General features: G+C 36.1%; 2 protein-coding genes across 3 annotated transcripts in view; one reads left to right on the top strand and one right to left on the bottom strand.

The window, feature by feature from the left end:
• The window catches only part of LOC117914263 (isoleucine--tRNA ligase, cytoplasmic), a 35,786-nt gene extending 27,702 nt beyond the window's left edge, over positions 1-8,084 (top strand). Inside the window, exons 12-27 of one of the 2 annotated variants that reach the window (XM_034829514.1) lie at positions 224-383; positions 555-638; positions 763-975; positions 1,615-1,740; positions 2,481-2,618; positions 2,733-2,836; positions 2,963-3,026; positions 3,964-4,052; positions 4,145-4,286; positions 5,231-5,294; positions 5,383-5,450; positions 5,804-5,926; positions 6,354-6,419; positions 7,354-7,465; positions 7,584-7,684; positions 7,779-8,084. In XM_034829514.1, the coding sequence (XP_034685405.1) occupies positions 224-383; positions 555-638; positions 763-975; positions 1,615-1,740; positions 2,481-2,618; positions 2,733-2,836; positions 2,963-3,026; positions 3,964-4,052; positions 4,145-4,286; positions 5,231-5,294; positions 5,383-5,450; positions 5,804-5,926; positions 6,354-6,419; positions 7,354-7,465; positions 7,584-7,684; positions 7,779-7,883 (1,759 nt within the window). In that variant the 3' untranslated portion in view covers positions 7,884-8,084. The remainder of the gene's footprint in view (positions 1-223; positions 384-554; positions 639-762; positions 976-1,614; positions 1,741-2,480; positions 2,619-2,732; positions 2,837-2,962; positions 3,027-3,963; positions 4,053-4,144; positions 4,287-5,230; positions 5,295-5,382; positions 5,451-5,803; positions 5,927-6,353; positions 6,420-7,353; positions 7,466-7,583; positions 7,685-7,778) is intronic. The other variant, XM_034829516.1, reaches the window with a different exon arrangement.
• Positions 8,085-8,832: 748 nt separating this feature from the next.
• Positions 8,833-18,573, bottom strand: LOC117915102 (biotin synthase, mitochondrial). Its single transcript, XM_034830669.1, has 6 exons — positions 18,199-18,573; positions 16,463-16,642; positions 16,167-16,273; positions 12,184-12,389; positions 9,515-9,654; positions 8,833-9,300 (listed from the first exon to the last, which is right to left on the bottom strand). Exons 1-6 carry the CDS (start codon positions 18,400-18,402, stop codon positions 8,992-8,994), a joined length of 1,146 nt encoding a protein of 381 aa, XP_034686560.1. The 5' UTR covers positions 18,403-18,573; the 3' UTR covers positions 8,833-8,991.
• Positions 18,574-19,081: the final 508 nt, after the last annotated feature.

Raw genomic sequence — 19,081 nt, 5'->3', positions numbered from 1 at the left:
CATGTTTTTGTTGCGCAAGTATGTCTGGCATTTGGGCAACCCAAATTATTTTAGTGATCACGTTTAGGTGGTGGACATTTTTGCTTCGTCTTTTTTCACCCAAATTATTTATTTTAGTTTGGTCATCCCTTCCTAGTTTCATATATCATGTTTCTGTTGTCTTATAATAGAAACTGGTTTGGTTGTGGACATTTATGCTTTGTCTTTTTTCACCATACTGCAGGTTCTATACTCTCATGGTGTTGTCTACTGCATTATTTGGAAAACCTGCATTTAGGAATCTTATTTGCAATGGACTTGTCCTGGCTGAGGATGGAAAAAAAATGAGTAAAAGATTGAAGAACTATCCTTCACCTACAGAAGTCATTGATGAATATGGGGCTGTAAGTTCTTCCCCCAAATAACGTCTTCATACTTATGGTTCTTGTTCTTTCCTTTTTAGTTTTTCTTTCATTGCATTGCATCAACTAGCTTCTTCTAGTTTACTTCTTGCAGTTTGTAAAACTGACTATGCTTTTATTTCTCAAACACATTGTGACTTCTAATTTGTGCAGGATGCATTGCGGTTATACATTATCAATTCTCCAGTTGTGCGTGCAGAGCCTTTACGTTTTAAAAAAGAAGGAGTTCATGGTGTTGTGAGTAGTTACTTTAAACTATCTTTTTAACTGTTGTAAGTTAGAGAGTTTGTTTAGTTTCACCTTTCACCAGTCTTAGTAATCTTAATTACTATTCTAACCTCTTACTATGATGTCTTCTTAGGTCAAAGGGGTCTTTCTCCCTTGGTATAATGCATACAGGTTCCTTGTACAGAATGCAAGGAGACTTGAGGTTGAGGGGGTTGGACCATTCATTCCTATTGATGGGGTTACTCTTCAGAAATCATCTAATGTGCTTGATCAATGGATCAATTCAGCCACTCAGAGCCTTGTTCATTTTGTCCGCCAAGAAATGGATGCATATCGACTTTACACGGTTAGCATCTGCTTTAATCATCATTCTGCAATTAAAAACTTAAGTAATTTTTTAAAGTAAAATTTTTTGAAATAAACTAATCCCCTATCATTTAGAGTCAAGGAACCTTAAAGAGTGAAGGGTGCTAAAAATAGACCATGAGGGAAGTGGATAAAATCACCGCTCCTCCAACAATAAGTGCTTTTGCTGCTATGATGTTGTGCTATTGAGTGCTGAGGATATGATTAATATTTCCTTTTATTCTTAGATGAGAACCCAAAAACTAATTTTTGACACAAAGAAAAAGAATCATTGCTACCTGGAAAAGCAACCAAAAAGAAAAAGGTAATAGAAAAAGCTTATATAGAATACTTGATACGAAAGCAAATGGTCACTCCACAAAATGGAGGATGATGGAGAGCTTCCAGGGTCCTAGGACTCTGATTAGCCACTGTTGGGTCTAGACCCTAGCCACCATCACAAAGTGTGTTAGATACCTACACCCTACCCATCCAGTCCAGGTCTCTGTGCTTCCATTTCCAGAAAATGTAGTTTGATTTCATTTCTTCATATTAAATTATTCATCAATAAAGATGCTGATTCATGTATATATGTGTGTGTGTGTGTGTGTGTGTATTTATCCATCTTGTCCTTTTGTAGGTGGTTCCTTATCTTGTGAAATTCCTTGACTACCTCACAAATACATATGTGCGGTTCAACCGTAAGAGACTTAAAGGCCGTACAGGAGAAGGCGACTGCCGGACAGCTTTGTCAACTCTTTACTATGTATGAATACAGTAGCCTTTTATGCTGTTTTGATGCTTATGTATAGTAGGTTGCATGCAATACATGTCAAGCAGCATGGTTTTTTTTTTTTGTGATTGTGATTTCTTTGTGGTATAATTGATTTCATTTGCAATCCTGAAAACTGCACGTATGATTCTGGATTTATCGGGGAAAGAATCCATGTCCATCTGCAAGGATTTTTCTCCAGGATAAAGGTTTTCCAAGTCACCTTTTTAAGGGCCCCAGTTTCCTAAAAGGAGAAAATTGGGCACTGGAAGAATGTTTTATAATTAGGCAGAAGCCTTTTTGGAAAATCCTGCTACTAGGATGATCATGGGTTAGGTCCTTTAGTCAGTGGGTAAACATTTAAGATTTTATCTTCTTGAATATTATAAAGTGACTTCTCTTGTCCCAGAAGCAAGGTGGCACTTTTATCTGAAGATTAAATTTATATTGTGCTTCAATTTTATCTAATGTGAATTATTGAATTTTAGGTGCATGAATCTGGTGTTATTGCATTTCTAGATTTTTTGGGCCTAACATCTTGTATTTCTTGTACATTAGGTATATACAAAGTGTTCTCTACCAATTGGGGATTCTCTTGCAATCATCATCTGCCAACTATCCTGATTATTATTAGTCATTACCTATTTGAATATGCTACTTTGAAATCCTTCTATTGATTATCACCCTTTTTAGAAAATCTTCTCTACTCTTATTAACATGTTGGTGGTTTTTAGGTGCTTTTAACTTCGTGCAAAGTGATGGCTCCATTCACTCCGTTCTTCACTGAAGTTCTTTATCAAAATTTACGGAAAGTTTCCAATGGATCAGAGGAAAGCATTCACTATTGCAGTTTCCCTCAAGAAGAGGGACAGGTACTGCTGATCACCTATGAGTCATGTAGTTTCTATGTGATAAGATTAAGGCTCAGATGAGACTCTTCATGTCTTTTCTTCACACAACCTTTTGAAATTCTAATGCCATTTTAGAGAGGAGAACGAATTGAACAAAGTGTTGCAAGGATGACAACAATAATTGATCTTGCTCGCAATATTCGTGAGCGTCACAATAAGCCCGTGAAAACACCACTCAGGTATGCTTATAGTTTCTCTTATTTGCTCCTTTCTCTTTAAGCATGCTATTTCTTTTTTAGTCATGTATTAATTTATTTTCTTCCCTTTAATCCTATCCTTTTCCATTCTTTGCTGAGGAACTGCAGGGAGATGGTAGTTGTTCATCCAGACCAAGAATTTCTTGACGACATCGCTGGAAAGCTAAAAGAGGTCTGTGAATTAACATTTCAGAGATCTTTAGAAATATCAAATTAATCAATTTTTTTTTATGGATAGTTTAAGGAGGCAAACAAGGGTTTACATAGTGAGCTTAATCTATCCTTGTACTGGCAAATGCTATTCCTTGTAATAGTTGCTCACTTTCTGGTCATATTCAACATGTCTAGGTCGTTCATTCTTGTAATGGTTTATCTACTCTATGTTCAAACTAGAAATTTTTTCTCAAGGTCTAGTATATAATTTTGTCATTTATTTTTCTGGGGTCCATATCATCGTTGTTTACCTAATTTTTATCTTGGTTCCTGTTTTTTATATTTTTATTTATTGATGTTATTTTTAGGGTAGTTTTCTAGTCCAAGTTTTGGTTTTCATGCGTGCTTTCTTTTCTGCTTCTTCTTCTTCTTCTTCTTCTTCTTTTTCATCTTCATTTTTTTTAAAGTTCAATTTACAACCTCATGGTATTACTGTTGCAGAAGAACCTTTGCCAAATGTTCTTTGTTGAATGTTGTATAATCAATACAGGTGGTTTCCATGGCATTTTGGAAATTGATTCAAGTGGTTTGTGAAAGGCCAATTTCCTCCCAGTATACTCCCTTAAGTTTACTGGTAACTGATTGGCTCTTGTGCTATTTGCCAAATGACTCTTTGAAATCTGACTACTAGGTTAGTGCAACTAAGAGTTAAATGGCTTCATCTTAGTGTAAACATAGAAAAATTGGATATATGTTTTTGTTAAACCTAGAAAAACTGCTAGTTTCTCATTCTTTTTTAGCAGAATGTTGGCTTTAATCTAGTGGATCTAGAAATTTGATAGTTCCTGTTTTGTTTTCCCTTTTCTTGTTCTTTGCTTCACAGTGCACTTGTATGCTTTGTGTGGCCTTGTTTTGATGCTTATTACTATCTTTTGCCTATCAAAAATGTTTTGCAGTATGTGCTGGAGGAACTCAATATTAGATCTCTTGTCCCCTGCAATGATCCTTTGAAATATGCTTCTTTACGCGCAGAACCTGATTTCAGGTATATAATGAGTAATTTGTTTTCATTAAAGACAGTTTCCCTTTGTTGTTGCTCAGTACTTCCACTTAATGCTGTGGATTGTTTTCTCATAGTGTATTAGGTAAGCGTCTGGGGAAATCGATGGGAGTTGTTGCCAAGGAAGTCAAAGCAATGTCCCAGGAAGATATTTTGGCTTTTGAAAAGGCTGGAGAAGTTACAATTTCTAACCATTGTTTGAAGCTGACTGATATTAAGGTGCATCTTCTTGTCTTATTTTCATTTGTTATCATCTTTAGGAGCCTTACAAGACACAATTCTGACAACTCATTGAACAATTACTGAAATAAAACCTATGAGCATTGATTAGATGTGTAAGCATTTTGGTGAAGTCTCTCTCTTAATTTTTTATTTTATAATATATTTACTTTTGGGAAAAGAAGTCAATATTATTACTCAATTAACTTTAGAACATCTAGATAACATAGCTCCTCTTGCACCTTCACTCACAATCCTGTCCAGAAGCATGTCTAACAATATTAGGAAAAGGTTTTTGATCTCAAAAAAGGGAATGATCTAGACCTTAAAATTTTATTATTATTACTGCCTTTCTTCTTTGAGCCACAAAATTGCCATGCCAACCAAGCAAAAATGTCTCTAACTTTCCAAGGAAGAAGCCAAGCTTCTCAAAGAGGGAGAATATGAAAGACCATAAACTGACCATCATACTGTCTGCTGAGATAACACCTATTTACTGAAGTTCAACCTTTTTCTTGTTACTGGTTAGGTATTAATTGCCATAATTTTCCTCCAAACAGCCTCTCAAGTGAAAGAAGTAACCTTGGAAAGCACTTTTGAGCTCAAATTTCTCTACTAGGAAAAGATTGCAGTAATGCCTAAACCTTCTTATCTATTATATTATTAAACAAGGTTACATAATTCCACTAAGCAATAAATAAAATAAACCCTTAACACAACATATCAGAATAAAATAAGGACAGACAAGTGTAATCCTTGTAAACTAAATAAGTGGACTAATATATTATGATAAAAGAGATACATGGTGGTACAATTGTCACTTGTGCTAGAACAAAACCATCATTAAGTTGGCAGTGGCCCCTTTAGAAGATGCTTTTATTTTTGTTTGACAGATTGACTAGATTACATTCATTGATTTATCTGCTATATCTTTGGAATTTTAGGTTTTTCGGGATTTCAAACGTCCTGAAAATATGACTGCAGAGGAGATTGATGCATCAGGAGATGGTAGGGGATTGTCAATGACATCTTGATACAATTTATCTGGTTTTCTCAGGGTTTTTTTCTTTATTGTCTTCTTTGTTTGATGATTTAGGTGATGTTGTGGTGATTCTGGATTTGCGACCTGATGAGTCATTGTTTGAGGCGGGGATTGCTCGTGAGGTAAACTACAGAATATTTTAGCGAATACTTTATGGTAGATGCACATCCATATAATACATGACAATATAAATATTTGGTCTATTGGAATACAAATTTTGAGTTTTTCTTTGTCTCATTTCTCCTTTTGTACTTTCTAGTAAATTTGTTCCTATCCTTGATGACTGGAATATGATAACAAACACTGGATTCATTAATTTTTGGATAGCAATATTCTTTCCCTAGACCATGCAAAATTGGGATCACTATTTAATAATTCCCTGTTTTTACTTTTCATTGAAGTCTAGTTACTCGTCTGATAAAGAAAAGACATCTCTAATGCTTGTGTTGTTTGAAACTTCAATGATTGTCGTGAGGTTGTTAATAGAATCCAGAAATTACGGAAGAAGGCTGCCCTTGAACCTACTGACATGGTTGAGGTTTATTTTGAATCTTTGGATGAAGATATATCAGCTATGCAACAAGTTTTAGATTCACAGGTAATGTCTTGAGGTCTGGTATTCCCTTAATATTTTGGTGATATTTCTAGCCAATTGAGTCAGTGAATGTATGGACTCTGCACATTTATTACTTAGCATGCTAAATAAGTATCTTGATAAGCCATTTTGAAAGACAGTCATGACACTTGAAATAGTTTTTATATGAGAAATTTAATCTAGCATAAACATAGATAAGCATTGTAAAATGACTACAAACAACATGATTGCATCATATATCGAGTGATTTAATTATCCAACATAAACATGGATAAACAATATAAAAGGGCTACAAACAACACTATTACATTGTATATTGTTATCTGATATAAAAGTTCCATTTTCAAGTTTCCTTTCAACTATTGTCCAACTCAATCGATAACTAGAAATGTTCTAAATATCAGAACTAAGTTTCCTTTTTCATGTACAGGAAGTCTACATTAGAGATGCACTTGGTTCTCCTTTGCTTCCTTCCTCCATGATTCAGCCGCATACTGTAAGTTGATGTCTTTTTATTGCTCCTGATGTAGTAGGATGTCACTTCCTTTTCTTTGAACTTCCAGGTGGGTTTGTAAACAACATGACGGAAGAACCTGCTTCAGAGTTTTCATAAATATTTTAATTTCAAAATAATTCCTAAGATGGTCTTGCATAACCTGCATTTTTAAGGGAGTTGCAAACCACTATGGCACCAAAAAAGAAGCATATGCTGCATGCAAGCACTGTGCTTTTTCCTTCAACTGCTTCCCTCTCCATTTTCCCCTGTAAAGATGTTAAAATAGCAAACTAAAATTGATTATGGTATGCTGATTTGAAGTTGTTACTTGTGGCTGCCTCTGGAGATTAGCTTATGGTCCTTTCTTTTTAATGTGATGTGAAAAGAAGGGGCCCAAAAATTTGAATGATTGAGGACCTAAATTAATAGAGTCCCACCTATTCAATATATGAATATTATTCTGACGGAAATGCATAGTCATCCTATAAATACTGCCATCATAACATGCCAGAAGGCACAAAATGCTACCTTTCACTCTACCAAAAATGATTAAGATGAAATAACAAAATAGCACAACCTGCTTTTTTCCTCAAGTGGTGGATGTGCCCCTCAACCTACATCTTCATGCATTAAGAGTGATAAATGGTTGTGAACTAAGAGCATCAAATACCATGCTTGTCTTGGCCAAACCGCTAAGTTATGCTTTGGATGGACTCTTCATGGTTCTTGCTTTGAGCTCCTACCATTGGCCATCCCTTGAGCTTCTTTTTCTACTTTATATACCAAGGAGGCAAAAGAGAAGGAAGAAAAATGATGTATATGTTAGTTTGTTTCTACTTTTGCTTCTGACAAAATTCTCCACATGCTATTAAAGAATTTATTGGTCGCTTGAGCATCTTGATAATTTATACGTATTATGCTGTACAATTTTCAGGTCATCCTTTGCGAGGAGAGTTTCCATGGTGTCTCTAAATTTGATTTTGTTATTAGGTTGGCAAGGCCAACATTAGTATTCAACACGAATGCTGTTCTTGCTTTATATTCAGGTTGGCCTTTCTTTTCTCCAACAGACATTTTATCTAGTTTCTCTACTAAGAAGAACCCACACTTGATTCTTTTCATTATTCTTCTCCTCTCTCTGCCTTTTTCTGAGATGATCTTCAGTTGTTGCAGGAAACACAAAGTTTGCACAAGGTTTGCAGGCTTACTTGTTTTCAAGGGATCATTATAACTTGAAGTCAGAGTTTCAACTTGGAAATTCCAAGGTTTGTTTCACCTCCCAACTTTAAGATGCTTCTGTAAGGTGTTCAAAAGAATATTACAGGTTTCATGATTTCCTGGTTTTGGCCCCCTTTGCAGATTAAGGTTGATTGCATTGAAAATCAGCCAGCAGTGGATGTGGTATTGGGAAAGCATGTATTTTTGACGGTCGGCGATTACTATTCGAGTGAGAAAACCGAATGATTTCACTCCAACTTGCCAGTCAATTTTTTTTTTCTTTTTAAATTATTGATTGTTCATCAGGAAACACAGAAAAAATATATGTATACGAGCGTGCCAGTGCATTCATAACAGGCATTACAATTGCTATTTTCCATTTTGTTGTAGAAAAATACTTTGTTCAAATGTTTTATTATGAAAAACCAGGCAGTTAATTTTATAATAGTTTCAATTGCATTGCTGCATAAGCATTGTTGCTTCTTTGCCTTCTTCATTAAAAACTTATGCCATGGTAGCCATGGATTCTTAGCTAGGTTTGAGGTTCTAATGCTCTGCATTTGATTAATGTTCTTGTATTGCTTTTGCTTTTGCATTAAAGGAAATGCAAGGAACGGGAGGCTATATTCGGTTCGGAAAAAAAATGTTAAGGAAAATAATTTTCTTATATTTGACTTGGTTATAGAAAATAATGAAGTAAAATGTAATTCAAATTAGTGAGAAAGCTCTAATTTAAAATTGTTTAATCTTTATATAAGTGCAATGTGTTTGAAATAGAATATAAAAATAATTTATTGATTTTAAATCTGTTTTATTTATTTATTTATTTATTTATTTTCTTTTCCTTACGTCCCCCCCCGCAAATTTTCTGGAAACCAAACCTAGCTGAAATGATTGATACAACAGAATTTTTCTTAGAACTCAGATGGCAAATATATGACCACATCAGTAGGCATTGTTTGCTGAGGATGAGTTTGGATGAATGAAGCTAGGCCTTAAAAAAACTTGGTTTTTGTTGGTAGGGTAGTTTTTAACTTTTATGAAGCAAGTATGAGATATACCTTAGCCCACATCAAGTCCACCTGTGTTAAATGCTATAGATAAGGTACTGAAAAGTGAAAAGATAAGAAACCACATAATGATTTTTAGGTGGTCTGCTCATGGAGGCTTATGTCAAAATAATGGGGGAACCTGATGCTAAAAACAAACCACAACTGCAAATGAATATAAACATCAAAATTTGTAATTTATACTACTCTACAGAAATTCATCAATTTTAATTCCTCAAAATAAAACAATGAAAAATAACAGGGCTAGCGCACAGTTAAAGAATTACAGAAGTGATCTTAGATTCTTAACCTGAACCAGAAACAGCTTGCTCACAGTTCTCTGCTTCAGAAGTTTTCGCCTCACCCTCATCAAAACTGGGGGCTTTTGGAATCAGCCCAAGCAGCTTGAACATTTGTTGATCAGCATCGAAATCATTGTTAGGAGTTGTCAACAGCTTGTCACCAGTGAAGATTGAATTTGCACCTGCAAGAAAGCACAATGCCTGCTCGGGGACTGAGAACCGAACTCTACCAGCTGACAACCTGACCATTGCCTTTGGCATCACAATCCGGGCTGTTGCAATCATCCGGACCATCTCCCATATTTCAACTGGCTGAACAAGGTTTGTAGAAACACAATGATGTTAAAATACACTACAAAATTTTGAAAGCAAACTGAAATTGAAAATCATTTTGAAATTGCTTCAGGAAATTTGACTATTATAATGGCAAAGCATAGTGAATGATCGCAGCTTACGAACTAATTGCTAGAAGGTAATTGCCGGATTAATTAAGACTACTTCCAAATTTTTTGAGAACATATCTTACCTTCTGATCTTCAAGAGGCGTGCCTTTCACTGCAAGGAGTGCATTGATGGGAACACTCTCTGGGTGCGTAGGGAGTGTTGCTAATGTATGCAACAACCCAACTCTATCCTCTTCTGCTTCTCCAAGCCCAATGATTCCTCCTGTAAATAGGCAAATAAAATTATACCCTATCTATTTCAGATACATTTGTTTTTTTATAGGCTATCTATTTAGACAAAATTAAGCATCACTACTAAAAAGGGCACAAATAAGTTATTGACAAGAAACAATACATGTGGCATTAATGGTTCCTTCCCATGGTGGGCAAAGGTGTTGTCCTTAAGGCGGATTTTGGATGGATTGGGACTTCTCAGATCACACTGATGATATAAGGGGCTTTGGATCTAGGTGCTGGAGGTTGATTTATGGATGTTTGGCATTGGTGATATAGGTTAGTTTTGCTGTTTCAATTCAACTGTAAGGCTAGGGATTGGATTCAACCTCTAGAGGACTCAGACGGGGGAATATGCTATCCACCTTTTTCTGCTAATTGGGGGTGGAAGCGTGGGAGAGAGCAGGACTGGTTTTGCCATCTCAAGTAAGTGGATGATACTGACTTCCTACTGAAGCAGAGAATTTCCAATCTCAAGATTATAAGTACAGCCTTTGCTTTGGTTTCAGCCGTCAAGGTTAACATTGAAAAGGACATCACAAAAGGGGTTACCTATCAAAAAAAAAAGGGCATCACGAAAGGAGTTACCTATCAAAAAAAAGGGCATCATGAAAGGGGTTACCTACTAAAAAAAAAAAGGACGTCATGAAAGGGGTTACCATTAACCAGGACCACCTAGAGTGACAGGCACTCTGTTTTGTTGCCATTTGAGTCAGTAGCCCTTCAGGTACCCAGATCCTCTAGGTGGCAATATTAAGATTGTCAAGGATTTATTATCCCGTTGTGAAGAAGTATCTAAGCAACTTGATGGATAGTAAAAGGGCAGTCGAATTGATTTAGGTCAACCTTGTCTAGGCCATATTCCTGCACAATCTCCATCCTATTTTAGGGTTCCAATAGAATAGTTTCCATGACTAAGAAGATTCAGAGAAATTTCTGGTTGTTAGGGTTTTGGAAAGGAGTTATAGATCATCTTATTAGGTGGGAGGTGTGCAAGACTAAGAGATTCCCTAAGGATCATAATTCTTTTTGGCATGCTAATATTAGAAGTAACTATTGGCAGAATATGGGGGTCTAAACTTTATGGTGGGGAATTGAAATCCTTGCTGTGGAAAGTCATTTCCTATGAGCTCATTCAAATCATGTGATCAATCAGTAGAGATGAATCTAAAATCAGTTTTTGGGAAGACTTCTCATGAACAGCCAATCACTCATCAATTTTAGACAATCATTATCATCAGGTTTTGAGATTAATCTATGGAATCACATCACTTTTATTCATGCCCTCAGTTATATTTTTGTTTCTAGGATCTTTGGGACTCCATTCATTTCCTTACTTCTTATTGGGCTATTTGTTCCGCGGGTTTTAAGGGCATCCCCCTTAACGTATTACAACTAGATTGACTAGCAGTGTGTAGTTCCAATGGGACGGTATAGTGTCTTGTTATTTTTTTGTGTTGTTTAGTTTTCTTTTGGCGGGAGGATTCCTCATCCTCCTTTTGTACTTCTTTTTCTATCAATATATTCATGCGTGGTTTCCTATCAAAAAAAAAAAAAAAAAATTTGTTTCTAGGAGGGAATCTTCCATTTCCAGCATTTACTCAAATAACTTCCCTCTGTGGAATCTCAACTTTCATATAAATCTTAATGACCATGAAATTGATGCCTTCTTCTCTCCTTTTCTATAATATGCCCATTTATCCCATTCCATTCTTCATTGGATAAGAGGCATTGGCCTTTGGATATGAAGGGTCTCTTTCATTAAAAACCTTGTCTTTTCCAGCCTAAGAGTGAAATCCTGATTGGCTTCAACCGACCAAGTAATTTGAAAGTCTTAAGTCCACCCACACACCACCCAGGTCCCCCCTCCCGTTTCTGAAAGTCAAAATCTTTTGTTTCCTTAGTAGCTTAAAAGAAGGAAAGCAATATATATACTTTTGATTAAAAGATCCAACAAACCTATTAGCCCAAAGAAATCAGTTTTACATGTGGCTGAGGGGAGGTTAGTTTGCAGTCTTTCTTCATTATCCTATTGCTTCTCAGTGGTTGTGTTGTCTAAACTAGCATGTATTGATTGGCTGCCAAAGCTGAGATATTAGCTTCACTCAATGCAGGGTATGAATCTCATTGTGAAAAGGTACTCATCAATCACCATCTCTAGGACATCCACAGGGATCAGTGGATGTATAGGATTATTGAATTATTGAGGAACGGGGTTTGCTCAGTCATGTGGAAGGCAGATTGGCTATTCAGGAGACAGCCAGTCTAAACTAAGAGGAGAGCCTCACTGTTCTACAGGGGATTTTGTTACCCCATGAGATTCTTAGGAATGGGTGGACAGCAAAGCTGTCCTTTGACATGATCCTCCTTCATCAATAATATTGTTCATCCTTTGTCAATAAATATAAGAAATTATCAAATAAAATTTTGGCTGGAAAACAATACCAGTTACTCTATAATTTGGTTTTCTACCACCAATCGTTTATGTTAGTATATTTTGGAGTTTTAATAAAATTACCTGAACAGACGTTGATTCCTGCTTCACGGACAAACTGAAGAGTTTCCAGGCGTTCATCATAACTTCTTGTTGTAATGATATTGGGGTAATACTCTCTTGAGGTATCAAGATTATGGTTATATGCTGTCAGACCCGCCTTCTTAAGTTCTATAGCTTGCTGCTTCTCTAGCATCCCCAAGGTGCAGCAGACCTCCATTCCCATATCTCTGTTGCATGCAGAATAATTTTTTGATAGGTAAGTATAGATTGTATTAAATGAAAGTAAAACCAAAAAGGTATACACAATGTATACAAAGCAGCCAAAAGGCCAAAAAATAGCACAAAGGCACAAAAACCAGAAACCGCGCCCTACATAGAGCCTAATCAATCCACAAAGTCTATCAATCATAGGGAACGATCCCCAATATACTCTCTAACCCAATCCCAAAAACAATACAACAAAGAATGTTTAATTACTTGGTCCATGTTTTCACAGTTATCAAAAGCTCTCCTATTTCTCTCCCTCCAAATGGTCCAAAACAAGCACAACGGAGCAATCTTCCAAGCTATCTTTCCATCCTTTCCTACAAAAAACCTGTGCCACTCAAAAGAACACCTATAATTGATGAGTATATCACCCACTGCACACCAAAAAGAGCATAAATCAACTTGCTTTCAAACAATGAACTAGAATATGGTCAATCGTTTCTTCTTCTTTACACGTGTAACATTTGTTAGGAATCTTCCAACCCCTCATTTTGAGCTAATCTAGAGTCATAATCTTGCCCGAAGTTGTTTCCCAAGAAAAGAAGCTAATTTTCGATGGCACCCAAGAATTCCATATTGTATCATAAGGAAACGGCTCTGCTCTCCTATTTGATAAAGAGAAATAGAAGGACTTAATTGAGAAGTTGCCATTCTTTGCAGCTAACACACTCTTCAATGCTCATACTAATGGGATGCTCATGCAACCTCCTAAAAAAGACTTCTACCTCCTCTAATTCTTAGTCATGCAACTATCTTATAAAGCTAGGGCTCTAGCTACCACCCTCCCAAATGTCAACCACCCAAACATTTTTTTTCAAGAGGCTATAGAATAGAGTTCTAGGAAAGACTTCCTTAAAGGTGTGTCCCCACACCACTTGTCCTTCTAAAACTTCACCATGTTCCCGAAACCCACCTTAAAACTTGTTTTATCCTTGAAAGCCTCCTAACCACCCTTGATTGTCTTCCACACCCCCACTCCATAATCCCCCCTCGCCTCTTTTATACACCAACCCCCTTCTTCTTGCTTGTACTTACCTACAATTACCCATTTCCCAATAAGATTCCTTTTACTCACAAATCTCCAACACCATTTTCCGTGAAGAGACTTATTACAGATGGATAAATTTCTAATGCCCAAGCCTCCTTTTTGTTTTTCCATGCAAACAATATGCTAATTCACCAAATGTAGCTTAAGTTCCAAGTGCCCCCCCGTTAAAGTGTCTTTGAATCTTTTCTAGTCTAACAACTACCCTCTTCGGGATAACAAGAAGGGACATGAAATAAATCAACATGTAGAATAATATTAATATAGGTTAAGTATTTAACGGTAAAGGGAAGAAAAAGTTTTCGAATTATTGAAAAAACAAGATCAAAGGAGATAATGACATGATTAAAATAATCTTTTACCTTATTATTTGAAAAAGATTTATGGGCACATCGAACTATAACCCCTAAGTCCAATAGATTCTAAATAATCATAGGCTAAGAGTCTAAGAAGCAACCAAATCAAAGAAAACAAAAAAATTGTAAATCATCTCTTATTAGACCTCTCATATTTCCCAAACCTTATTTGCCAAAAGAAGTGCCATTTAGCAACTCTGCCTATGATATGTAATCTTAAATCACTATTATTCAAGCCACCCTGGCTAGCATTCTTTTCTACTATCATTCCATGTCTAAATTCTTGAGTTGCTTCAGTCCTAGAAAGTACAATAAGGTCTCCTTTAGTTTGGACCAAGGTTAATGCAAAAAGAATAACTTGGTCATCTGGTCTCAAGTTACCTAACCTAGAAGGTCAAGGGTGGTTAAGGCATTGATTTTTTATTTATTTATTTTTTTTGATAGGTAAATAAGTAATGTATTAAAAAGAAAGAAGGTATACGTCTTGTATACAATATAAATAAAAGACCAAGAAAGAGGCGCAAAGACACAAAAACCCACTATGGTGCTCTATAGAGAGCTTAACCAATCCACACAATCTAACAATGACAAAGATCCATCCCCAATATACAATCTAACCTAGTCCTAAAAAAGATACAAGGAAGAATTTTTAATTATTTGTTCCAAGCTTTCACAATTATTAAAAGTTCTTCTATTCCTCTCCCTCCATAAGGTCCAAAACAAACACAACGGAGCAACTTTCTAAGTCTTTTTCCCCTTTCTACTTACAAAACACCCGTGCTAGCTCAGAAGAACCTCTCTAACTGAAGAATGCATCACCCACTAGATACCAAAAAGCGCAAAAATCAACTGCCACAATAAGCGAGCTTTCAAACAATGAATGGAAATATGGTTGGTGATTTTTTCTTCTTCCTTACACAAGAAGCATCTATTAGGAATTCCCCAACCCCTCATTTTGAGCTGATCTAGAGTCAAAATCCCATCCTAAGTTGCTTCCAAAACAAAAAAACTAATCCTCGATGGCACCCAAGAATTCCAAACTGTGCTAATGACTCCGTTCTCCTATTTTCCAAAGAGGAGTAGAAAAAAGACTTAATTGAAAAAGTACCATCCTTTGTAGGTGGTTAAGGCATTGATGAGATGGTTTCCAACAAAATGGCCAGTATAACAAAACCAGTTACTGAAATTTTCCTCCAGCTCCTAGACCATTTCTCATAACAAGAATACGGGAACCTTCCTAATGGTTGGGATTCCCAGCCAGTGAGTAGTACAACACATTGTTATGGTGGAATTTTATCCATCTGCTTAGCAGTTTCTTCTTGAAGTCTTACCAAAGAATTCTTCTTGAATCTTCTTTTTTTTTTTTAAGTAAGCAAGAGGAAAAATATATTAATGAATAGGCCTAAATACCAAGCTATGCAGGTTGTAAACAAGAGAAAACAAAAGGCCTAGCCAAAACAAAGGAAAATACAAAAATGGCTCCCTACCTCAATTAGACTCCAACCAATCTACAAACTCGAATAGAGACAAAGTGCCTTTGACAATGTACATCTAAACCCAATACAAAATAATCCTTCATGAATCATATAAAATACAAATAGAAACTGTTGTATTCCACAGCATAGTCTTCTCCTATATATATATATATATTTTTTATAAAAAGAAAAGTTCATGTTTGCCTAAAGGAAAACATGTTTTTAACCATTGAGTTGCTTCCAAGCCCACTTCTACATTAAATTTCTTCTTATGTGTTCCTCATGGTACCAAATGGCATAATTAGATAACTATAAGGATACTTGTCTAACTACAAGGTAATGAAGCATTCCCATACAAAGAATTGTTTATAATATACTTTTGCTTTACTCATCAAAAAAAAAAAAGGCATAACCATACAAAGAAAATGACTATATTTAACCACCACTGCTGATATGGTTATTCATTTATCAGGAGAAAAAAAAAAACACCTTGCTGATAAGGTGTTATTATACAAAGAGAACAACCATTGTTGACCACCGTTGAAATGGTACGAAAAAATAATCATGTTAGGGACATTGTATTAGTTGGACATCCCTCCATTGTATGTCCATGTATTACCTCTATTGCACAGTACACTGACAGGTGATATATAACAAATGCAGACACAACAAAGCATGAAGCTATGTAGCTTCAGACATAACAAATGCACAGGCTCTTTGGCATTCAAGAAATTTAACTTCTCCTTAGACCACAATGCCTCCTCCTTTCTAAGTTCTCAATTTCATTTTTTTACCTTTTCTTTTGTTTGTATGTAACCCCACCCTAAGTACTTAATATAGTTATGAGTAATGACTCATTACCTTATTTCTTTAACATATTCAAGCATCTGATTGAAGTTGGTTTTCCTTCCTACTGTGTCTCTCCATGCAGCACCCATGCAAAAGCGTGTGCTGCCAGCTTCCTTTGCCTGCCAAAGCACACAAATATATCCAAATGATGCTACAAGAGAATGACAACACATCAAATATGCATATCTCCTAGTCGATGGTAATAATAAAGAAGACATATGACTTTGACTTGTAAGTATATCCAAAAATCATCTCACAAAACCGCCCTTAAAATGTCATCAAAGCATCAAAGTACAAAGAAACTGCACCTTTTGTGCTGCCTGCAGAACAGCATCCTTGTTCATAAGCCTTTGGGCCTTTACTCCAGTGCTATACCTGGAGGACTGAGGACAATATGAACAATCCTCACTACATCCACCCGTTTTAACAGAGAGAAGAGTACACTGCTGCACTTCCCTAAAGTTATGAGCATGTCTGTGAACTTGAGCCTAAAAGAGCAGGAATCTCATGTCAAATTAACAACCCCAGAATCAGATAGTACTATTAAAAAATACAATAGTAAAAAATAAAATAAAAAAATAAAATAAAATTTGATAGGTAACAAAAATAACATTGATTAACTAAGGGTGAAATTAGCACTATTGTTCAAGTAAAACATGTCTGGTACAGAACACCAAACTCTAGTTCTACCAGAAACTCTGTTTTTTTATGAGTAAAAAATTGTATTATAAGTGTAACATGGGTTGCAACCCTAGTACATGGAACATATACAACATGCCTCTAAAGACATAAAAAAAAAAAAGAAAAAAAAAAAAAAAGAAGAAAAAAAAAGAGAGAAACTTCTGAAGAACTGAAACAATAACATCTGAGACTCCTTGCTTAACCCTAACATTCATCCACAAACTCACCCTGCTAGCAGGCCAAAAGTTGCTACAATAACTTAGAGGATGCCTAATTAATCCCAAACACGGAGAGAGACAAAGACCACATCTACCAAAGACTCCTCTTCCGTCGTTTCCAAGCAGCCCCACCACAGGTCTCTCTCCCTGCACAGTGGGGGATGTGCGGAAATGGGAAGGGAAGGGAAGTGGAATTATACAATCTTGGTGCTTACTCCATGGGAAAATAGATCCAAATTGAGATAGGGAGCATTTCTTAGTTTCGGAAAGGGGAAGTGCCTTTAAACTTTTCTAAGCTGTGGTTTGGAGATGCTATTAGGGCCAAGTTGGTTTCTCTTGTTTAAGCATTTTAGTGAAGGTTCCATTTTGAAATGTCCCATCCAATGGAGGAAATTTCTTGATTGAGAAAGACTGTAAATATAACAGTCCTTCATATAAAGAAAAGGCCCTCCCTTTTATGGCCCACTATACTCAAGTTAGATTGGAGCATTAGCACGCTGGATTTTAAATTTTCTTTGCCTTTTTCTTGTTATTTCTCAGCAACTGAAGAGAAGATTAAAAGACATATGAAGAAAAAAAATAACAAACACAAACTTCAATCCTGAAATTACTGCAATTAGAGGCAACAGGCCCGGAATTGAACTAGAAAGTTACAAGGAGATTAGATCTCATAAACAATTATGCTCTGTTTGGTTGCCGAGGAACCCAAAGGAAAAAAGGGGCAGTTCAACCATCTTGTTACATTACCATTTGGGTAATCCAAGTTCACATGTCCCTCCTCTCAGAACCTAATAAACAAGGAGAAAGGACAAAAAGGAAAAAAATAAAATCAACTCTTTTCCCTCCATTTACCTAGCAACCAATCAAAGGTTCTACGAAATTATGAGAACAACCCACATCATCAACAATTGGACCCTATTTTGTTGCTGCACAGTCTAACTCTTGTATGTAAAATTACGCTCGCACAAACATTTGGCTAAGCCTGGTTAAAATTCTCTTTTTTCCACTCAAAACCCCAAAAAAACCAAGAAAGCACCAAACCCTTTCCCCCATTTTCTCAGCAACCAAACACAAACTTTTAAATGCAAAAAATAAAAAATTAAATCCATTAGAAAAATAGAGCAAGAGAGAGAAAGAGAGCAGACCCCATGGAAAAGGAGATCGAGAAGGGGGGAGTCGTAAATGGACTTGATCTCGGGTCTGGTCCAGTCGTTCCTGGGGCCATCTCTGATGGCCCTCTCCGCCTCAACCGCAGCAGCTGAAGAAGAATAAGAAGAAAAGGAAGAAGAGGGTTGCAGAAGAATAATGGAGGGCCGGAGGTAAGCTCGAGTAAATCGAAGCACATGCATTTTGGCTCTGTGTAGCTGGTTTCTTTGGTGGGGTTTAGGCACCAAAGGAAAGAGGAAGGAGAAGAGAGAGATGGGGGGTTTGGGCACTTGGGAATCTCCGCCGTTTCTTCAACTACTCACCAGTCACCAGACTCACCACCTAACTCTTATGGCTGCGCCAATTGTCAATTGGAGGCCACCCCCCCCACCCACACTGACCCAACCACCGCCCACCTTGCTAGTTAGCATCCTAATTTTGAATCCACCTTTCATTTCGTATTTCGTTGACCAATTTTTATATTTTAATTTCCATATGACTTTAAACTAAATCCACTTAATTTTTATTATCTAATATATCCGAATTTATATTTAGTATATCACGTTACTTCATTACTTAATAATTCCAAATTTTTATTATTTGATAATTAGATATTGTATTGGTATATAAAGTATGTGAATTTTGGGTCAAAATAGATCGATAAAACACAAAAATATAATTTGTAGACCTTTTCTAAAACTTATATTAATTTTTCTTTCCAATCACGTGAGTGTCACATCATCATTCCATTAAAAAAATGATGTTTCAATTCAAAAATAAAACAACAATTTTCAATGGAGACTTCATTTTTTAACTGAAACCCAATTAGCGAGTGAGGTTTTAGGTTCAAAAAAATAAAGTTGTAATAGACAATTGAAACTT

Source organism: Vitis riparia, chromosome 5 (assembly GCF_004353265.1).
Source record: "Vitis riparia cultivar Riparia Gloire de Montpellier isolate 1030 chromosome 5, EGFV_Vit.rip_1.0, whole genome shotgun sequence".
Classification (NCBI taxonomy): Eukaryota; Viridiplantae; Streptophyta; class Magnoliopsida; order Vitales; family Vitaceae; genus Vitis; species Vitis riparia.
The sequence above is the reverse complement of the archived record's forward strand: the minus strand, read 5'-3'. Positions and strand labels throughout refer to the sequence as shown.